General features: G+C 36.5%; 1 protein-coding gene across 1 annotated transcript; it reads right to left on the bottom strand.

Annotated features, from left to right (window-relative positions):
- Positions 1 to 301: 301 nt before the first annotated feature.
- On the bottom strand, positions 302 to 5,602 carry LOC147653932 (uncharacterized). The gene is made up of 4 exons (XM_086879755.1): positions 5,110 to 5,602; positions 4,851 to 4,890; positions 3,484 to 3,572; positions 302 to 2,514 (listed from the first exon to the last, which is right to left on the bottom strand). Exons 1-4 carry the CDS (start codon positions 5,539 to 5,541, stop codon positions 2,293 to 2,295), a joined length of 783 nt encoding a protein of 260 aa, XP_086735881.1. The 5' UTR covers positions 5,542 to 5,602; the 3' UTR covers positions 302 to 2,292.
- Positions 5,603 to 14,786: the final 9,184 nt, after the last annotated feature.

Below are 14,786 nucleotides of genomic sequence, written 5' to 3'. Positions count from 1 at the left end.
AAACTCCACCTAGTGATAGGTTCAGTGGTGAAATTTTAGAAACCAAACAGTTCTAAAGCACAATCTCAGTTGTATGGCAGGACTATAAAAATGAAAAATATCAGCTTAAGCTGATACATTTAATCTTTGGGAAAGTAAGAAGAAAACAGAGAAAGATGTACTATAAATGTTTCTAGATTTTTTTTGCTACTCATCAGTTCATGAAAATATTTCAGTAATAAAAAGTCTTCTAATTTTTGTCATAAACCTGGTGAACTTGTTAAAACACCCTATAAGTTAATACACGTACACATGTAAATTGTTTTATTTGTTTAATCTTTTTTATTAAAAATGAAGACATGTAAAAAAGACATTGGAATGGGTTAATATGTTCCTGCTTCTTGTTGAGCATAGTGTGTGAACAAGATAAATGTACCTATCCCTGAAACTGATCAGACATACAGCAGTTTACAGTCCATTGCATAAACTTCTGTAGTGTTAGATTAGAGGGTAATTCCCATTTTAAAGTACTATTTCTCACTAGATTTGTTCACCTTTAAAAAAAGAAATTGTCATTACAGTAAAAATTTCTCACTGACCTCCCCTTAAAAAAATAATTAAATTTATTTAAATTAATGAGAGAGCCATTTACTTTATTTCTCCTTTTCCACTTCACTCCAAGTAGAACAGAAACCACATGTGGCATTCAGAAAAATAAGAAAATAGATAAATATAATGGAGGAGAAAACCCCTCATGTAAGGTTCACTGCAGAACCCAGGAGTAGCCCAAAGGAAAACAAAAGACACAAAAGGAACCTAATTAACTCTGGCAAAGAATGACCCAAGCATCCAGCTTTTTAGTATGATGATTATGGTAGCAGAGGAGGCCCTGTGAAAGAATCTGGGCACCTGCTATACTTATAAGGACAAAGCATTCAGGTGAACCAACTCTGGATGAAATCAACTCTGGACACTTCTGACCTATTATGTAAAATTTAAGCAACTTTGAAACTAGGAAAAAATGAAGGGAGAACTGGAAAGCGACCAGCCCAGTTGTCCCACCTTTTACCAGTTCCCTGTGTGGTTAGGGATGACTCTGGGGTCACCAACCACCAGGGACCAGCAAAGAGACCTCCAGGACAGAAGAATGCATGTAAAGGGAAGGGAAAATATATTAATGATTTCACAGAAATTATTTATCACGTGTATGCTTACTATGGGAAAATCAATGACTGTGTATGTGAAATATAATTTATAAACAGGAGCTTTTTCTGTACTCAGCCTGCACATTATTTTGGAGGAGATATCCCCTTGAGCATCTGCTGAATAAAGAATTCCTGCTTCTTAATGCTACAGTGGTGTTAACCAGTTTTATTTGTACTGATTTCTGGCTCCTCCTGCTAAGTGGCCATCTGAAGAAAAGCGACTCTGCCTGAGAAAAACATGAATATTTATCCCATAAAGATCAATTTGTCATACTGAAGTCACAGTACCTCTGGCTGCATTATTTTGCTGTAAGAAAAGCTTCACTGGAGACTCATTAAGGTGTGGATGTTCAGAGAATACATGATTAGAATCCAAGTGATGCAAGAGTGAGAGTGTCCAGTTTTTACTGGGCCTGATTCAGTGAGGAGAGGCCCATCAGCTCATGCCAATTTCAGCAGGAGCAAAGGTTTTCAGCACCTCTCAGAAATAAAAGCTTTCTCCCTGTCACAGTTTGGCAGGGTATTTCTATACTTACACTATTTCCACTGGGTGTGCTGCCATGCATGAAATTAGGCACATACTCAAGTAACGTCTTCAGTAATGGCCTACAAGTTAACTTGAAAGTTTTACTGCTATTTTTTCTATGTCAAAACAGAAAGAAACATGGATACTTCCAAGTAAGTGAGTACCTTCAATATTCTTAACTAGGTTGTTAAACCAAATAATATCTTACATCAAATATTATAATTTTGCAAGAGTATCATGCTGGAAGTGGTACTCTGTAGACAGAAACAATAAACTTATTTAGCAAAAATCCATAAAATTCCTGTATTTGATTTTCACATTTAAAAAACCCATATTTTGCTTTAGAACATCAACAGGTAAGGCCACCAAACTCCAGCAAAGTGCTGATAAGCACATCATTTTGAACTATTAAAATTACCAATAAATACCAAAAAAATCATCTGCCTATTTAAAATTACAGCAATCAAATCAATAAAAACAAAAGCAGCCATCAACATCTCAAGTCATAACTTGAAATGTTTTCAAGTAAAAATTGCACTTATGTGCTTTAAGACTGTCACATTCTCATATATTGTAACAGTGTTACAGCAATATACATGTATTAACTTTCACCCTTCTGTTCTGGTTAGTTGCAGTTTCACTGGAATTCTCTGGTGTATGATTCTGATTTTCATCCTTACTGTCTTCACCAGATAAATCTTCCTTTTCTTTTTCTTCACTCTGCAATGGCTTTTCAGGGCTGTCTTCCTTTCCACTACATTCAATCTTCTGGCTTGTCAGTGGTTTTCTCTTGAACAGGGAAAACTGAAGTGAAAAAAACAGGTAAAGAATATGACAGAAACAGCAGTGAAATTCAAGATTTAAAAAAACCCCACAAACCCCTTTGTATATACCAAAATTAAATGAGGTTGGCAGATTTCTCCTTGGTAAAATGATTTTTTTTTCCAAACAAAATGACTAAAAAATGTTAACCAGAAACATTTGCAATATTTGAAATGTTGTAAAATAGCACATGGAAATCAGAAAAGTTAAAGTGGTTGCATTTTATCAAATTACACATCGTACAGTTTGTACAAAATGCTGTAAGTGCTGCATTTATTTGGGTTTCTTTCAAATAAGAGCCTGAGGCAAGGTCCAAAAATAAAGCCCCAGAGCAGTAAGTGCTTACTATGCTCCTGATAAAGATGTGTACTGCCTTTAGTGACAGTGATTGTGCTCAGTGAGATCACACACGTGTCAGTTAACTGATGCTTAGGGTCTTTGGTCAACTCAGGAGGAAACTCAGCAGCCTCTGCAGAAGCCTCTGGATCCTAAAACCTGTAAGAAATTCCATATCAGGTACTCCTCAACATGCTCATACACCTATCTAGAGAGATATCTATGATCACAAAATCAGTGCATGTTGCAAATAAATGCAAGATCAATGAGCTCAGCTGCTGCTTTCAGAGACAAATGGGGGGGAAATCTTTATAGATAATGTCCCACAGGCATGAAGTCCTAAGTTTTCACCTCACCAGTATGTGATGTGATAAACAATCTCTCTTTCAGGGACATGCCATCCATGAAGAGGTCATAAAGGGTTTTAACTAATTTCTATTATTTTGACAACTTCAAGTTATTTTATCAAAAAATAAAATCAAGTCTTAAACAGAAGGAATAGGTTTCTCAGCAATTTAATTATGCAGTTCATGCCAGTTGATGTGTTTGCTTTGGTAACTGCCCACTGGCTTCTTGGTTACTGGCAAAGCTAGGAAGAACCATCAGGCCACAAACCTTTATTCTCCCCACAATTCCTCCAGTTTTTTGGTCATCAGTGTTCTCTGACGAATTCTTCACAGTGTGATTGTCAGTGCTTTCCTCCTCTACAATAATACGAATGTTTATATTAACTTTTTTCTGATTTATGCAAATCAGAAAAATATCACAGAAAGGAAGAAAAAAATTCTCTTCAGATTATTTTTGAAGTAAAGGTCACTAAATAAAACTTAAAATCAATCAGAATATTCAATAAAACTTGATGCCCAGCCTGAATAGACTATTTTTGTCTTTTAATCTCTCCATGTAATGTCCTGATATTACTCTCCAGATGCTCAATTTTTAAGAACAGAACACTAATGGCAGTGACAATATATAAAATATTTTTACTTGACACTCACAGTTTCCTCTTGCTGACAGGAGACAATGTCTTGCACACTTACTTGCAAGTATATTCTAATTGGTAAAGCTGACTTTTAGGACAGGAGTTACAGTTCAGCATGAGTTTTATTCCATAGAATAAATTCAATTCTGGGAAAGGAAAGATTTTCCATCTCATTTGATGTTCCTGTGTTTAAATTTTCCTATACTCCCTGTATGAATCATATCAATTTCAAACTTAATATCAAAACTTCCAGATCGTCTGGGTAATGGAAAAATATTTAAGCATCCCTTCTGCACAAGCTATTTTCATTATAATATTGAAAATAAATGGCATAGCTTCTTCATTATAATGGCTGTGGTCTGTTTTATACCACACTTGTTATTTTTTTTCAAGAGAACCACTCTAGATTATTGCAAAATTTCTAAAATAAAAGAAGTCCTACACATACAGGGCACCCAACTTCATGTTCCCCAGCTTTTCTAAGGGAATACATTCTCATAAACTGCCATCAAAACTGCAAGGAGATTCTTTACTTACACCTTCATGATCCTGAGCAGTGTTCAACAATTATCACATTTCACCTAAAATAATCTCTTTATGAATGGAATGAGGAAATGTCAGCTGAAAAAGATGGGGAAAGAATTCTGAGAAGCTTTTTGATTGAAGTGGGGCACAGGGCACCTAAAGAAGTTGCCTGAGAGATAATAAAATTACAATGACTTTGGCACTGCACAACCAGAACTGCTCTTAGCAGGATGCAGTCTTGCTAAGACAAAGTCCTTCTTGTGGACTTCCTCCAGAATGTAACTGAGAAAAGTATTTATTTCTTTCAAATCATTAACAATTAATAATGGGGGTTTGCCACTCAAATTTCATTACCTCTCAACAACTGCTTTACTAACTATGAACAAGAACTGTGTTGTCCAGTATTTTTATAATATTGTTTACAAAACTTTTATCTGTCTTTAGAATGTCCAGTTCTTAGGAGTTGTATTCTTACCCTGCTGAACGATGGGCTCTTTCTGAGTAGTTTCCTCTGTCTACAGACAAAAAAAAACAAACAAACAAACAAACCAAAAACCTCTTTCAGAATTGTTTAAAAAAAAGATGTTTAACTTAACACCTACATGTGCTTCTCCCTCTACCAAAGCCACCCCAAACAACTGCTTTGCATTTATAGGATAGCTACACACATATCAAACTGAAGTTAGTTATAGAACCAAATTCTTTTAGAGATCAGTAACTTAATAGGCCTTTACCTCTCCAGTTTCCAAAGTGCTACTACTACTGCTTGTCTCTCCCTCAGGTGGTTTACGATCCTTTTCTTTTCCTTTTTTTTCCTCTTCTTTCTCTGTTCCTTCTTTTGCTTTATCTCCTTCTGTTTCTTCTTTTCCTTTCACTGTTTCTTCTTCTTCTTCTTCTTTTTCTTCTTCTTCTTCTTCTTCTTCTTCTGTTTCTTCTTCTTCTTTTTCTTCTTCTTCTTTTTCTTCTTCTGTTTCTTCTTCTTCTCCTTCTTTTTCTTCTTCTTCTCCTTCTTTTTCTTCTTCTTCTTCTGTTTCTTCTTCTTCCTCATCATCATCATCTATTTCTTCATCTCCAGACAAGTTTTGTTCCTTGGACAGAATTGCCAAAACATAATTTTGAAACTCAGGCTGTACAATAATCATGATCATCATCCAACACCAGTTCATCACACATTTGACTAAGAATTTGACTAAGAATGAGAAAACTCAAAAGGGAATGTTCTAAGGAGTAGATAGAATAAGAATAGAATAGACAAGGAGACCTCAATCAAAGTATGCTAATTTTAATATATTTTTTTAAAACTGACCTCCAGAGAACATTAGTAGTGCAGCTGACTTATGTTTTGCCAACATGTGCCTCCTTAAAGGAAAAGCAATGAAAACAACTTCTTTTTGGAAAGAAAATATCTCTTTTAAATGTTTGACACATTATATAATTGACACAGGTCATAGTAATTCCAAAACTGAAAAAAAAAATTCAAATCTATTTCTCAAGAGAATTAATGAAGAAATGTCAAATACAATTCTTTGACTCATGTGACTCAATAAAAACATTATAATTTGAATTTAAGTTATTTTCAGCCTAAGATAAAACTCCAATATAGTAAAAATAAAATGGCCAAGGACATTATGAAATAAATATTTAAAAGAACAAATGTTATTTTTGTAAAATGTGTAGAAAAATGAACTTCCCTCAATCAGACTGTCATTATTATGCCAGTATGTACTTATAACAGCATAAAATACAATATTTAAATAAGAAACATTCTCCTTCTCATTGCAGATATATAAGGGCCTAAACCAAGGGTTTCCAAGGTCAAATCAAGTGAAGGCACATCCCTGTTCTCCCAGAAGGAGAACATTTCTGTTCCCCTGGAGCCAATGTCACGGTGGTAACTGGTGGGAAGTATCTGCACACTTTTGGAAGACTGGTAATGAGTCTCACACTGAACTCCTTCCTACACCTCGTTCCAAATGTTGTCTCCTATCTTTTGTTAAGGTTTTCCCTATTCTCTCTTACTCCTTTGGATTTTTGCCTGTTTTCTCCCAGCTGTTCTCATGGTCATTAGAAGGTAACTTGCTGGTGAGGCGGAGACCACCAGTGAATGTTTCTAGAAGCTGAAACACAGACCTTTGGTAGAACTCCTTTGCTAAGCCCAACTCACATATCCCAGGAATCTGAGACATCCTGACAGGGGACCTATGGAGACCTGCATCATTCTGTACCTCAGCCAACAGCCTACAGCACCTAAAATCACACTAGATGAAATTATTTCAGCAACTGAGCCATGCTCCTCATTCAAAATAAAAAAGATAGAGGAGAGAGACACTCCTTTTACTCCAAGGAAGCCACCTGTTTAACTGAACAACTTCCCAGACTGACCCCTTTTTAATTACTGCAGCTTTTCACAGGTGCCTCTGGCTGTCACCTCATCTGTTCAATTCCTATAATAGCACATTTTACAACATAACTCTGATAGCACAGTTTTATTAATTTTACTTCTCCTTGCCCATTAATAGGCGTGTTTTGGAGATTTTACCAGTGGTAGGGAGTGATCTGAGAATGTCATACTACAGATATGCTTTTACCTTAAAGGATGAATCACCTGACCATTCAAACTTGTATCTGAAGAATTTAAGAATCTAGGCTACTAATTAAAGTATATATATATGTGTATATATATGTATTATATGTATATGCTATATGCATATATTATATCTAAACCTATAATCTCTTCATTATTCTCTTTTATCATGCTTTAGGGGGTTTACTTTCTTATTTCACTCTAAATTCCTTTTTCATATAAAGATAATGCTGAAAGAATACCTTCAATACCTCTAAAGCAGAGACACAGAGAAACTGTCTAGGTCAAGCTCACACACAGAAAGTCAAAAGTAGTAGACAGCATACAAGTGAAATATTTCAAACCCGTTTCATTTAGGCTTGAGGTTCCAGTTTCTTCAAGGACAAAACCATGGTTGTTACTATGAAACAGCCTTAAACATTTTGTACCTCTAGTCTAATAAATCAGTACAGCAGAACAGTAGTCTAGAAAATATAACCTTGCAGATTTAACACACTACACAATTTCTGTAGAGCTGTCTTTTTTTTTCTCATGCAATTATTCTTGTTTTCCTATAAATTCAGACCTTCATAACTAGACATTCTTAAACATAAATTTGCTGTTTTCAAGTTTATAGGGACAACTGACCTTACTTGCACTGGTTTTGGGAAAAGTATTGCCTTAGTGGGTATAATTCAGTGGGTATAACTGTCTTTTGCTAAACTGGCTGCAGCTGGCTTTTCTATTGGCATGTTAATAGAGAAAAAAGACATTTCTTTCCTGAATGCTCTATAAAAATGCAGTCCTATGTCCACAGGAGAGAAGGGAAAAAACTTCACTCTTCTGTACTGCTGTCTCACATGGTGCGATATCTCTCATGGTAGACCTTGCTCAAACAACAGCTGCAAACTAGGTTTCTCTGTATTTCTGTAATTGTTTCATTGTGGACCCTCCTGCTTAGTTTATGGAAACAGCTCTGGCAGATGGGCTGCTCATAATTAGCATTTCAGAAGGGAAGGCTTATGGTATCTTTCCACATCTCCTCAGGAAGTCAAAATAATGTTTGCCACCACCATTTTATATTTTTAGGGAAGAAAATCTCAAAGCCAATGATGGGACAAATTTAGTTGCAGATCTTTTAAAAATCTGGTGAAAACTCAGTGATGAAGAGAAAGCTGTAATTGCTATGTGTACCACTTGAAGTGGAGAGTTCTAGGAAGCTCTGCTTTACAGAGATGTTTCTGTTTCCAGTTGCCTTGGAAACTGTTAAAAACCCACAGAGAAGGTTATTAAAGAGAGTTGAGAATGAGGTAGGTAGCTACATGTCTGTCCCTGTGTGGTGTTCTGCCAAGCAGCCATAAACCAGCAATTGCTTAGCAGAGTTTTTAATCATTTAAGGAACAGATTTCTCCATTGCCTGCCCAGCTCATTAGCTTGACATGCCCAAAAGCATTCTCATGGCCCTTTCACATGTCCACAGGATAAATGAATGGTACAAACACCAAGCAGGAATGAAGCAGAAGACTCTGAGTAGACGGTGTTGGGTCCAAGGAAGTTGGACAATGGGCATACTGCTTCATATGAACCTGAGCAGTGCTCCCTTTCTGGAGCACTAGTAAAGACAAACACAAAGCACATTTTACAGACTATCTTCTTGCTTTGATGCAGGACTGAAGAGCAATAGGTAGAAGAATCATATGCTAGCTGTCATTCTGCCCTCCAAAAACCTACTGCACATCCATGTCACTCCCGAACTGCCCATGCTCGGAAAATGCACTGGGTTAACATTTTACTAGAAGAGCACGGACAGTAACAATACCAACCCTGATCTTACATACAGGTGAGTGACAAAAACCCCAAAACCAAACTCAGGTTACTGTTTGTGGGTTGGACGTACATGGATGGATAAACATGTAACATTTTCTTGATACTGAGCAGGGTGTCAAGGCATCTGATGTGAAGTGACTGGAAATACTGCCTGACAAAAATGTTAGCAAGGCTGAGATTCATACATGTAGTTTCTTACTAAGCAGTTCCAAAGACAGCTTAACACCTTCAAGTCCACACAGTGTTAGCCACTTATCATCAGGTATTTGAACTGGCTTTCATTTAGTAGCTATTAATTATTAGCTCAGCTACTCTAAGCCTTAGAGAAATATCTTTCACTTTAATGATTAAAGAAAGCTGTCCAGTTTAAAGACTGACAAAATTCAAATACATGCGTACTCAAATGAGAGATTTAGCAGCTTATCCTTCCACTTACAAGCAATAAGGCAGCCAAACTAAGCTTTCCTTACATATTGTCACGAGCAGAAAAGCTCAGCTAAATACACTCAGAAGAATTTCCAGTAAAAAGCTGAGCCTGACACCATAACTTGTCTAAAAGTTAACACCTAGGCTTCTGCTAGCTTACATTGGTTTCCTAATAACAGTTTTGTGTAAAGAGCACTTAACATGGATAACTGATACTTGTTCCACTCCCTTAATGCTGCTGCTGTGTGAGTATCCTGGAAAACTGAGGCAACGCTGCACTTGTAATTTCAGGCACACAGTGCAGTGAAACCACTGGAAACCAGTTTTATGCCAGATGGGAGTTTCCATTGTTAAATGTCAAAAACTGAACTTCAAAGATAGTTTTGCTTCTTGTAAATATGATGGAAGAAAACACATTGAAGTAGCAGTTGCCACGTAGTGATAACACTGATTACCCTGGGCATGTGGTGACTAATTACCACAACAGCGCTCTCCAACAGGATGGCATCACCCTGGGATAAAATAGTGAATACACAGCTGAAAATCATGTTGGTAGAGACTGACTGAACAGACTCATTTTCCATTAAGGTTTTTTTTTGGCCCATACTTTGCTACAACATATTTTATTTACTAAAAGCTGAACACGACAACCTGTAAGTCTCCACAGACCCATGCACGTTTGTCACAGGCTGGCAGTGCACATACTTTGCATTAAGAGGATTCATCGGATTACATTTATTAACCAAGGCTTTAGGTGTCATCCTGAGACTGCACACTGGCATTTATTACACAGAGTAGCCAGTAATTTTTGAGGGCACTCTCTTAAAGATTGTTTCAGTTGGCTTTGGTGTAATTATTCTGCGGTTTGCCAGCTTGCTGCTGTAGGTGTATCTGGAGAAAGATACATCTCTGCATTCCCCTGCAAATAAAAAGAACTACTTACCAAAGTATAAAATTGTAATTTAAAACTACATTCTGAAAAAGTATATGTACTTTCAGTTTTTCACTGCAGATTTAAATAGAGTTATCTAAAGGTTTCTCCCCCCAGCAGCTCAGAACATATTTTTTGTTTATTCCCCAAGATAAGTCAACATCTGAAATAGCTCAGATCTACTACAACTTTCATATACAAAACAGTTACCTTCTCATAAAAGTTTTCTTTCTTTGGAGAACAAATAGAAAATATAAATCTCCAAGCAAAAAGAGGAAAAAAAAACTTCTATAGAACAAGAAAGAATTTTTGAGGTGTTTTGTGAAAACCATAAAACAAGTTAGAGACTGTTTACATCAAGTAAAATCTCTTATGAAGTATTTTACACAGTAACATAAATAACTTCTAATATTCAGCCACTCAGAAATAGCATACCAAAATAACTACTGAGTATTTAACCAAAACAGAAGAAATATAATGAGCAACTCCAGATTATGTTGGTGTTATCTGAAAAACCTACTGTGTCTCTGGAAGATATTATGCTGTATAAAATGAATTCTTAATGCTAACAGACAGAGAAAAGAAACTACTTGGGAATATTGGCCCACACTTGGATGCAGATTGTGCATATTTTCCAAATCCTTATAGAAAAAATTCTAGTGTCTGGAGTTTGTCATGCAGCTCCCACATATTTGCAAGTGAATGAGGACAGTCACTTCTTTCTGCTTTTATTGTGCACATAGCTTAGAGTACTGCATGTCTCTCCCAAATCCTGTTCTTTTCATTAAAATCCTTCCTTAATCATGCTGGTTTTTATTCAGTGCTTTGATAAAAACACTGGTAAAGGCAAATTTTTGCTAAAGCACCAAAGCAGGCAGGAAGGTTTTTTGAGATTCTGTGACTCTGTACATTGCTCAAAGAGCTGGTCCATGAGTCATTGCTAAAACCTCCACAGACTGCAAGACTGGGTCTCAGGGGAGAGCCCCCACTTAAAAATACTCTAATGTAAAAGTGGTAGTTTTTCCACAACCATCACAGATCTTTAAGCCCATTCTCATTTCATAGATTTTTCAAGGCACAACCAACTCAGTAATGCAAGAGCCACCATCTTCCCCGTGGAATTGTTCCCCACGTCATGCCAGCACTTGTGGAAGTTCTCCCTCAGCCACTGCAGGGCTGGCTTTAAAGCACAGCTTGACTTTTCTGTACCCTTGATACAGGACACATTCAGGTTTGCTTTGTTCTTTTTCTCCTCACAGGTGATAATGAAGTGCCTTGTAAAAGAGGTTAAATTTTGCAGCAGTTCTGCTGCTGTGTTTCTAATTATGAAAGTAGTTTTGTGCCCTGGAAAGATGCTGGATAGAATGAAAGTGAGGTATTTTATACTTCCTGTAAGAAAGCCAGGCTCTGCCAGGGTGGCTCACAAGCTCCTTTTAGGCTGGTATTTATTGTTCACTTTCCAGTCAAACAGCACAGGCTCTTGTACTAACATTAGTACACAGGGGATTTGAAATATGACTCTTCAATATTACTGTGATCTATATCCTTACAAAAAAGGTTCAGATAAAAGCTTTATTTAACATAAAATTCTTTTTTAGAACCACCTTTGTTTCTCTCTTTCACACTCTCCATATGACAGCACAAATACTTTACATTTCACATAAACCACAAATGAGACTCTGTATGAAGGTGGCAGTCATGACAAATTCCAAGGCTCTAAATCCATGCCAGTGAACCTGGGACACTCCAGCAGAATGCCCTGCAACCCACCACAGACCAAAAGAGTAATTTTTGAGTCATTCTCCAATGATGGAGAAATAAGAAAACCACAGTGGTAAATATTTTTACACTAGACATTTCAGGGTCCTAATAAGAGTTATTTTTATAACTAAGCATGGGGGGTTGAGATAATGGTATTAATATTTGTTTAAATTATTATAGTGTGAGATTGACAAGTAAAAAAAGCAACGAGGACTATCATAAATCCTTAAAAAAAAAAAGAGTGATTAAGTGTACTTGCTTCTCCTTTTGGCAATAGAAAAATAAAACCTCGGTTGCTCCCTGCAATGTAATTTTCTGATGCCAAAGTTGTCTCTCCAAAATCCCTTCAATATGCAAAAATTTAACCTCTCCTGTCTCCATTAAAATATAAATAAGTGTATAAGAATAAATAAGTGTACAGCTCAGTGAGCGACTCTGGATTCCAAACACGCTCAGAACTTTACTGAGTACAATACTGTGGGTTTACCATTTGTGCAAGCAAAGAATTTGCTCAGTTGCTCCTAGAATGCAACAGTACCAAAAACACTGCCACTTCCATAATTAGAAATTAGATGAAAAATTACCCTTTCACATTTACTTTGCCCTTTTTTGTCCTTTTTACAGATCCTTAATGTTTTATGAGAGATAGGATCTAGAAGGTAGTGTCATCTTGGGAGAAAATAAGCTAAAATTTATATTAATAGATGTGCAAAGGTAAGGAAAGCTAGGAGGGAAAAAACCCTAAGAGAAATAAAAACTACATGTCCTGCATAATTCTGAAAGGCCTTATTCTAAAAAACATCCACATACTCATCCAGATAAGAAACTGGAACAAAAAATAATGAGTGAAACCTGGACATTTTTTGTAGTTTGGAGAAGGACGTTTTTGTTATTCAGCATCAATTATGCAAAGGGATCTACTACCTGAATAAATGGTTTGATATGTTCAGATATAATGGAGAAACTTATCTGCTGGAATTTTGCAGGCACAAGAGAAGAGCTGTGTACAGAATATTCCAAGGCACCCTCCCCTCTAGCCAGAGGTGTGAGGCAGCAGCAGACCTGCACCCCACCCCTCTGAGAGCCAGAGGTGTTGGTATTGGATACCTGCATCTGAAATTCTGTGAATGTCTGGGGGACTGTGCAGGGGATTCAAACTTCTGAGATGAGCTGCAGGGGGTGCCTAGAAATTCACAGGTGCTTATTAACACTTTAAGGATGTCCAGTGTTGCTGTCAACTGCTGCTCTTGACTGAAAACAACGCTAGACTTAAACCACAGAACTGAACAGTTCTTCCACGTGACAATCATTAGGGAATAAATAATGAAGAGGGAATAAATGCTCTTTTTTTCTAGTACAAGAATACAAAGACATCAAATGAGGCAAATAAAAAGAGGAGTTACTTCTCCGAACAATGTGTAAAGAAATCTAAGAATTATTTTCCAAAACATGCTAAAAAGGTTAGAAATTGATTGAAAGAAATTCATGTGAAGAAAATGGATGTTAAATGCAATACATGTATCTGCTGAACCACAAATTAGGGAAAATGTTGAATATATTCATTATACTGAATGATTACAAAGCAAAGTAACACCACATGTTTATGCTACTCTAATATTCTATTTTTTTTTTTCCAGGCACTGACCAGTAGCCACTGGTAGAAAAAAGATGGACAGATCTTTGGTCTGAGCAATTGTCTGTTGTCTTCTTTCCTTAATGCAGGATTTTTTTTTCTATTAAAAACTAATTCTGGACTATTTCTGTCATGTTTCTTCAGTACTGCATATAAATCTCTTTGTGTGCTATAATAAATACCAAGGATATACTGAAATTTCACAAAACCACTAGTAGCAAACTTTATAAACCAGAATGAGTCAAACTAAATAAAATTCCACTCGTTATGCTAACGGAGTTCCAAAGTCCCCTCAAAGCCCAGAAATGCTGGCACAGAGCAGAATTTATGTAATGAGTCTGTGGAAAACCCTTAGAAGTGCTGGAGTAAAGCTCTGCTTTACCCCTACCACAGGAATGATCCACAAAACTACATAAAATCAGTTCTCAAATCAATGAATTTTCATCCAGACAAAACAAAGAAGGGGAGATGCCCATAAATTGGCTTCCTTCACTCTCTTGGAAAGCTTTCTGCTATCAGCATATGTTAAGAGAGAAACAACAAATAAGCCTCATTTGCCTAAGAATTAACACTAAATGCTGCAACCAAAGAGTAAATGAAAGACTATTTCTATGTGGAATTGGAAATTTCTTGCTCTAAAATGCTCTCTTTTTTCTCTCTCCCTCTCTCTAGGAAATATTTTTCACTAGAAATAACAGGGTTGTTTCATTCTTCACAGCCCAGTTTTCTTCCAAGGATGAATTCTAGAACCACAAAGAAGTAGAAGTCATATCCAAGAAACCCAGTTTCAGGCCTATAAAAATACTTTTCAGTACTACTCTAAGTTTAATTACAGTAACATCCTAATTTTTCCTAAGAAAGATAAAATAACACATCAGAGCTCCACTTAGTTTCAAAGGGAAGTGTTTTTAGAGGAGCTGAGTGATAACACAACACACTGTCAAAACATCTGATGACTCCATTGTTAGAGAGATCTGATTTCTTGGGAAAGGCATTTAAGTGATAAAATATTCTCTAACAGAATATGAGGATACTTACCCTGCTCCAAAGACACATGCTGATGTCAAAACAATGTGATCCAGAGAATTCCAAAGTTTGAAACAAATTTCACAGGGACAAAATAAAGTCACTGGGGTAACTTTTTGCTGTAGTTAGGCACAGCACGTGACTGAAGTGATCTTACCTTCAAATGCAGTATATGGAAGGGGTGAGGGAGGAAGGAAGGTTGGACCTGGAACTAGGATTTATTGGCAAACTACTGATCTACTAC

This window comes from Cyanistes caeruleus, chromosome 3 (assembly GCF_971803275.1).
Source record: "Cyanistes caeruleus chromosome 3, bCyaCae1.hap1.1, whole genome shotgun sequence".
NCBI classification, from domain to species: Eukaryota; Metazoa; Chordata; class Aves; order Passeriformes; family Paridae; genus Cyanistes; species Cyanistes caeruleus.
Note: the sequence above shows the minus strand (reverse complement) of the source record. Positions and strands in the feature narration are given on the sequence as shown.